Here is a 7,863-nt window from a genome sequence, read left to right on the forward strand (position 1 = left end):
TGCCACACTGATATAATTGATAAAGTGGCAAATAATAAAATATGAATATTAATTTTAAATCAATAAAGTCTCACTGCTGTTTGTTCAGTGGCACATACATTGACATTGATTCCTTAGACCAGGAAGTTGTGCACAAACAATTTCACCATGTAAATGGTTCTACTAAACACAACACAACTGAAGCTGTGGTCATGTGATTTCCAAATGTTTTAATGTAAACGTGCGCAAATATTTGTAATTTCCTGGTCCAAGGAATCAAACAGAATCTTTACTCTCAAGAACTAAAGTCAAATATTACTTTGTTTGTCCAGAAGAGAAGCTAAACCTGAGATGTGAAAGTGAAAAAACAAACTTTTTCACACTCAGTTTCAGCTCAAACTTACAGTATGTAGAAACCTCGGTGTTCTTAATTACAATACTAATCTAAACTCACACTAAACACACACAATTGCAAAAAAAAACAAAAAGGAGTTGTAGTTAAGTATGGTGGTATCCACAAGCCTAAAAAAGGGGCTGCCATCAACCTGAACATGAAGTTATCTTCTCACCTGACTGACAGCATTGATGAGGAATTCAGGAGGACCTTCCCGTGAGTGACCACATACAACCACTTGTTAGCCTGTTTTACACCAATGGAGGATGATCATTTACATTTTACAATATTGTTATTATACAGATGTGTTGATGCTACCTTCTAACTTTTGAACTGTTTGTCAGACAAACTAAAGAAAAATGTGGAGCATTCAAAGGGGTCATCAACTCATTTTCACTTGACACGGAGCGGCTCATTGACAAATATGAGACATACAAGGATGTGAAACTGCAACTTGTATTTCTCAAGACAGAGGTAAACCTAGAAACACCCTGTTAAACTGGATGAATAAAAAATGATGTTGACATAGAACGGGGTAATTCATGTACAGATGTCTCCTTGACAGTAAAATAAACACTGTTTGTGGACAATGTTGTTGTTCAGTACAACAACAGGGTCCTCAGTAAAAGGAAAAAAGTCCAATAACTCATCAATTCTAAAATCTGCCATCTTCAAACAACACTCACAACAGCCAATGAGCAGGCTCACAATCCTCACGGTGGTTCTTAAAACATGCATTCATTCATCATGAATTACAGGTCCAGAAAGTCAAATAATTTCAGAATTTATTCTGGTCATAGAAAACATGACGATTTGTCATTTAAATTAAAAAATAAAAATAATAAATTAATAAATAATGCCACAACGAATGTGGAAAGCATCAACACAACAAATGTGACCCATTCATTAACATGTGCTAAGATCATATGTTTACATGTAAGTTACATTAATGTGACAGCACACCAGGGTGTAAACAAATACATTAGGTTGGTTTTAAAAGGCATTGACTTAAGCCACATTTTGACAAATTTACTATAAACTTGGCACCAATAAATAATAAAAACAAAGCACAAACAGGTACTCAGAGCCCTTTAAAAATGTACATTAATAAATACAGACCTAAATATCATATTTGTATCTGTCAGTAGGAAAGTGATGTTTATTCTATTAGAGCTATAAGCACTGTTAACTACTACATGCATGCTAAACACAAAGCAAAGGCATTGTTCTTATAGGCACACATGACTTATTTCCATCTATCTCTAACTTTCTTCTGGATACTTTTTTTATCTAGTTATATAAATACTCAACCATATGAGAATCCTATTCATAACAGTTAATGACATAAACAATTTCTTGCAAGCAGCAACTGTCAAGACAAGAGCACTGTGATGATGTGTATCTACATAAAGTGTGGTAGTGTCTACAATCATGAATTTCACCAGGTAGAGTAAGAACGTCATGATGTTAGCAGCGCTGATTTGAGTTTCAGTGGTGTCAAGTTTGTTTAATTAAGGACTAAAAATTCAAGTTCACAGGTTAAGGGGAGATCGTGTCATGTGTTAACCAAGTGAGTGTTGCTTCTTCAGGCTGTCTGAGCGCCTCACTCTGTCCTCTGGAGTCTTCCTGTGCCAGCTCCTGGGAGGAAAAACAGCAGTGACCTCAGTTTAGTAAGGGTGAAATGCTTTAAAACTGCAAATAAAAGTCCAGTGGGGCTCACCCCTGGCGGTTCAGATGGCCTGAAACGTTAGAATTTTGTCCTTGGCTTGGCTTTATGACTCTGAGAAAGAAAAATGTGTTGAGAAATTCTGGAGGCTACAACTGAAATATGTGTGAAAAACATATACTACCTGTTGGTAGTGGGGCTCTTTGGCTTCTGCTGCAACTTGCTGACTTGTGCTGGGGATTCACTCCCCCTTAATAACAACAAATACAGACAATAAGAGCACTGGTGACCACTGAAACTCATTATACATCTAGACCCCATCCTATCTGTTTATAAGGCCGTCTTCTTCTTCACTGTCATACCTCTTTTTCCTGTCCATAGACCTCTGTGTGGCAGCAGAAAGAATCACTCTCTCTTTGGGGCACTTGGCTTTCTCCTACAGGAAATGACATGATGGAAACGCTGATGTATGGGAAATGCACTATAAGTCATGTATGAAAGTCACTAAGTCACTAGCATCAGGATTTAACACACTAGTTACAGCATTAACCCCCCATCAGCACTTTCATCCGTGCTCAAAAAGTGCAAGTAGAAGTAAGATCACAAGTGCAAAGTCAGAGATAGTACAACGACAAAGTGCCAGGAAGCCAAACAGGAAGCCACAAATGTCACTTTAAGATAAAATGTGTCTCTGTGTTGGACTACAGGCCTGTACCATGTCTCGTAGCTTCCTCTCTGCACGCAGCTCCCTGTCCTGCTGCAGCAACGCTAATCGGTCCCCCAGAGGCATTTCGAAGAAGATGTCATGGACGTCATAAAGGGCAGCACGTAACTGAGGGACAACGGACGCACACATGAGCATAAAGAAAAGTGGAGCTTTGTTTGTCATACTGTTACTGTGCTGTGTCATACCTGGGCTTTGACTCTCTCCTGCAGGGACAGATCTTGTGGTGAGTAGGTGCCTTTCTTCTGTGGAGCTTCAGTTCGAAATGAACGGATGAACTCCTGAGTATCCTAAAGATATATATACACATTACACATTTATTAACATGGTGTTTTCAGTTAGTTGTGCATGTTTTGTGTAGAGGTGGAAACATGTAATCTTACCACAATGGTTTGGCGCATGTGTTTGACCTTCTCTGTTTTAAGCAGTCTGCGAGTGAGGAAGCCGCGTACGATGGCGCCGACTAGACAGAACGCTCTCTGCTGCTCTGTTGTCAGAACCTGGAGATCACACGACGAGGTCCTTAAAATTAAAACTACCCACAGCCACAAGTGGGTGATGTGTCTGCACATACTGGACACCCACACATCCATACTCTGCATGTCAGGCATATACTGTATATTGGCAATGTTAATTATTGATTAACTGGTTACAAATCAATGAATATTCATCAGAGATCAGACTAACTAGTTTATAGACAGTAGTTATGGGCAGCCTGTGGGTTTTCAGTCTGCATTTGGAGGGTACACTCACCAGACTTAGTCTTGTGCGAGGTTTACTAGCTGCCCAAGTGGAGCCCCATAGATAAGGAGACTGGACAGAGGGAGAGGATACACCAGATGGTACAGGACTGGGAAAACCTGCAAAAAAAGAAACAGAAGACTCATTAGGGCCAATTTGACTCAGACGCTTTACTACTGCTACCTATAGTGTTACCAGGTGATCTCTCAGATGGTGTGTGGGCAGGGCTTAGTCTTGGGTAGGAGGGACTCATGACAGGACAGCTGTCAGTCACAGCCCGACAACTCCGGGCGTCTGCACTCAGAGGCCGTACACACCCCTGCTCATTCAGTCTTCTTTCTGCCTCATGAAGCTCCTAAACGCAGTACACACACACACACACTTATCACGACTAGTACTTCACATTATGTAACACATTATCTGCACTCTCTTTTGTTTTGTTGTTGCCTTTTACAATACTCCAAAAATAAAACTCATGTTATGGATACTGTGTGATTCCATGTGCTGACCAGACGGAGGCGCTGTTGCTCTTTCTCCTGCTCAGCAAGCAGCATAGTCATCTGCAGGGCATGTTCCTCCTCTAAACGCCTTTGTATGTCCTCCAGAGTCTGTGCTCGCCGCTGGCTCTCCTCTGTTAATGTTCCACAAATGTTTATGTTTACGCATTCAAGCTTGAAAAAATAAAAAGTGGAAAAAAACTGTTCAAGAAGGACTGACCTGTCTTGCTGACTTGTGTGTCTGTTGTATTTCTGAGTACAGTCGGTGTTTTCCTGCCACTGTTTGGCCCGGGAGAATGGTTGGGATCCATCCTGAGTGTGACCATGTCAGGAGTCACAGAGGGCCTCAGCAGAGCTGGTGAAGCTGCAGGAGAATGCCGGCTTGGACCCAACCACGTAACTCCAGCCATGAAGCGAGGGACCCTTTCCTGACTGCGGTCTATGTGCTCAGCTCCAGAGTATTGGCTATGCAACTGGCTGTCAAGGGTGTGGCAGCGTCTGCGAAAACCTGTAGCAAGATGGTCGTGGGGTCCCATCGGGCTGGGGGCACTAACCGGGCTAAAGGTGTCCTGTGCTGGACTGGTTGCGCAGTGACTGGATCTACGAGTGCTACTACTGTTAGCGCTTTCATTCAGCACTGAATCCCAGGGATCTGTGGACAGTCGAGCTTCTCCCCAGTCTCCAATTCCAGAACCTTCTGCAGACCTTCCTGGGCTTCGAGGGATGAGGTCTGCTGGGTCAATGGGAAACGATATATGGATGGTCCCTGTAGAGACTGGTCGTGGTCTACGTCTCTGGGGACGGGGACTAATGCTGGACTCTGGGCTGGGGAGACGAGCATACTGCTCTGGCAGAGCCGGTGAGAGGCAGACAGACTTTGGAGAACTTGGTTCATACAGAGTTGGATGCTGAATCTGGGGTGGGCCAACTGGGCTGTGGTGCAGACTGAATCCAAACTCAATGCCAGGGTTACAACTCTTCTCTTCAGACTCAGGCGGTGGACCCCGGGTGTTGGTGGGAACAACATCCGATCCACGCTGTTCTCTTTTCACATACTCCCTCGATCTCTTAAGAAGGCTGTCCAGGCTGATGTCCTCTTCTTCGTCCTCTTCATCCTCCTCACTCTTCTCTTGGCTCTCCACCTTTACTACCTCCACTGCTTTGTAACCATTAACAAGGGGAGACTCTAAGCATGGAGAGATTTGCTGATCATTTGCCTGAAGCTCCAAACCAGGGTCTCTGGGAAGCCCCGGTGAGTCAGTGACCAGAGTGTAACCACTGACTGTGGTAGATTTGGGGGAAGCTGGCGGCTTGTCGACCACATCGCTCAGTTCTTTATGTGTCTGTGGAAGACAACAAGGAAACAAACTAAACAACATCAACCCAGTGCCTCACATGTATACATGTTTCTAGAATGCTGCCTGCCTGTAGGATAGTCCATGTTTGTTGTTGTAATATGGTGCACACACTGCCCCTTTTATGTGAATGCACTCATCAACACTGTCTTGTGACCACCGGCTGCTATAGGCCAAATGAAGAGACATTCTCTGTAGGTTGCCTCATTGATACAGGTAAAAATAGCACATTGCTTTGATAGTCAGCTTGTATTTAAGTCTGCAGATCTCTCTGGAGATTGTAGCACAGACTGTAATTTAGTTTTTGGGCTGCACACAGACCTACTTCATGTTATGGGACATCTGTTTTTCCACTGAATCCCAGGCATGTGATCTGGATCATACTGACCTGAGCGTGATCCAGTATGTCCTGAACCCGGGCCAGAAGCTTGTTTCTCTGTTGGTTCTGTCTGTCCACCTCCAGCTGGGCCGCCCTCTGCCTGTAGCCGCACATCTCACTGCGCTGCTCTGCACTCAGCTGGATAAAGAAAACACACACTGAAGGGAATCCTGTAACAACCCTTCCATTCACATCAGCCTAACGGTCATCTGACTGTTCCAGAAAACTCATTTTGTCAGCAGCAAACAGCTTTGATGTTCAATTACGTTGTTTCTTTTTCTCCAGCCAACTGCTGATCTAAGAGACCTCTCATTCTAGGGAGACATTTTGACCTGTCTTAGCAATAAAAGCACAGGGGAGGCAAACCTGCCCTCCTCCTGTAGTGCATCCTGCCATCATCTTTTCCCATGCAGGTATAAAACATGTCATAAAATATAAGATATTCAATCCTTGACAGGGGTTTTAATGTGGCTGCAAATTCTGATTACTCAAAGAAAGAGGAAGAAGACACAGCTGCATTCTGTGTCTTCCCTTTAGCCCAGGAGCTGCCATGCCTAGTTTGTTTCTTCCTTACCAGAGGTGACAGCACAGCTCTACCATGGAAGCGAATGGCAGAGCGAGCCTTCAGTGGACACAGTGTCTCACATGTCGCCTTCTTGAATTTCCTCTCCTCCTGCAGTACAGCCAAAGTCCGCAGGCAGAACTCCTCATAGCTTTCCATCTCTGGACACCCACACATCCACACTCTGAACGGGGAACACACACCATGTAGCTCCGTCAGCCAAGCTGTTAAATTAAAAGGAACATGTGGAATTACATCCAGAAGACATGTTAGACTGAACTGGGGTTGAATCTCTACCATCAGATGTATCTAAGTGGAAGAGCAGGATAACAAAGGAGGGTCTGTCTGGTCTTAGTGTTTTTATCAACCTCATCACATTCCTGCCATTCCTTTCTATTAGACTGACTGACTTCCGTTTCCGTGTGTCGTGGGAATGAATCTGATCAATACAGCTTTCTATTTCTGAACCGTCTTTCAGCACAGACCCTTTTACAGACAGGTATCAGAGGGCGTTAGCTTCAGTGCACAGCTGCTATTAAATCAATAAAAACACAACCTCGTAGTTCCTGTGTCATTTACTCGTCAAAGTCTATCTGTTAAATTGATGATTCCCGGTTATGTTTGCGATCAACCTCATGTACATGAGATGCTGCTGTGGTGGTCTTCAGTCGCCTTATTATAGCCTACAGACACCCCACGTTTCATGGTCCAGATGTGCCGCTGAAGTGGCAGCTGACAGCGCTACGCCCATGTTTCATTCTTACCTGCAAGATGGAGGAAAAAGGTGAGAGCTCCTTTGGTTTCTCTCCACCGACTGTGTTAGAGACGGACAAACAGAGGGCGGCGGCTTCAGCAGCGACTCTCACGTTTCTCCTCTCAATCTCAGCTTGACCATCAGCATCATCCTCGTCTTCATGTCTAACTCTTCCGGGCTCCAACAGCGCCTCCTAGCAACAGGACGCGGGCCGCATTCCATTAAGCTAGAAAATGACTGAGTCATATAATAATGGGAAAGCTTCTCATAATTATGAGATATAAAGTGTTGTGATAAGATCTAAATTATTCATCTCGAACAGAGGAGAATGAGAGACTAAGAAAGAAGATTATACTTAAATATATCTCATATAAAACAGAATGTATCTCCGAATAATGACGTCTGGGTTCCAATGAACGTGGAAATGATCTCGTGGAAATAAAATCAATAAGCTGAATTCTGTTTGATAAGTGATAAAAATTACTTCTAATAGTCAGACAAGCATCCAGTTTATTTATTTGTTATGCTAGGTTATTAACAGAGGAACTCATATGTATTTATTTATTAATTCATCCATTTTTATTTATTATTTTATATTTCTACGTTTTTTTCTGTGGCAATTTTATTAAATTTTAAAATTGTAATTTATTATTTATTTAAAAAAAAAATTCTTAACACTCAATGGGTTTCTATGTTTGACAGTGGCCACACGAAGGTTGCTGTTTTATTTTGAAAGTCAACTTTTAGTGACGTTGGGCCGGTATCTCCCATATATGGTCATTTTTACCATATAAGGACTGACGCATGTGACG

The 7,863-nt window shown here is 43.0% G+C and overlaps 1 protein-coding gene across 2 annotated transcripts; it reads right to left on the reverse strand.

Annotated features, from left to right (window-relative positions):
- Nucleotides 1-1,651: 1,651 nt before the first annotated feature.
- ccp110 (centriolar coiled-coil protein 110) lies at nucleotides 1,652-7,197 on the reverse strand. Of its 2 annotated transcripts, XM_028412038.1 has the most exons (14): nucleotides 7,062-7,197; nucleotides 6,310-6,521; nucleotides 5,745-5,873; nucleotides 4,222-5,344; nucleotides 4,014-4,135; nucleotides 3,700-3,859; nucleotides 3,517-3,623; nucleotides 3,147-3,263; nucleotides 2,952-3,053; nucleotides 2,755-2,871; nucleotides 2,402-2,475; nucleotides 2,224-2,289; nucleotides 2,094-2,153; nucleotides 1,652-2,011 (listed from the first exon to the last, which is right to left on the reverse strand). In XM_028412038.1, exons 2-14 carry the CDS (start codon nucleotides 6,472-6,474, stop codon nucleotides 1,936-1,938), a joined length of 2,418 nt encoding a protein of 805 aa, XP_028267839.1. In that variant the 5' UTR covers nucleotides 6,475-6,521; nucleotides 7,062-7,197; the 3' UTR covers nucleotides 1,652-1,935. The 2 variants fall into 2 exon arrangements, with proteins under 2 accessions (XP_028267839.1, XP_028267840.1); XM_028412039.1 differs by lacking the exon at nucleotides 1,652-2,011 and having other exon boundaries at nucleotides 2,090-2,153; nucleotides 3,688-3,859.
- Between the last annotated feature and the right edge of the window lie 666 nt (nucleotides 7,198-7,863).

Source organism: Parambassis ranga, chromosome 8, assembly GCF_900634625.1.
Source record: "Parambassis ranga chromosome 8, fParRan2.1, whole genome shotgun sequence".
Taxonomy (NCBI): domain Eukaryota; kingdom Metazoa; phylum Chordata; class Actinopteri; family Ambassidae; genus Parambassis; species Parambassis ranga.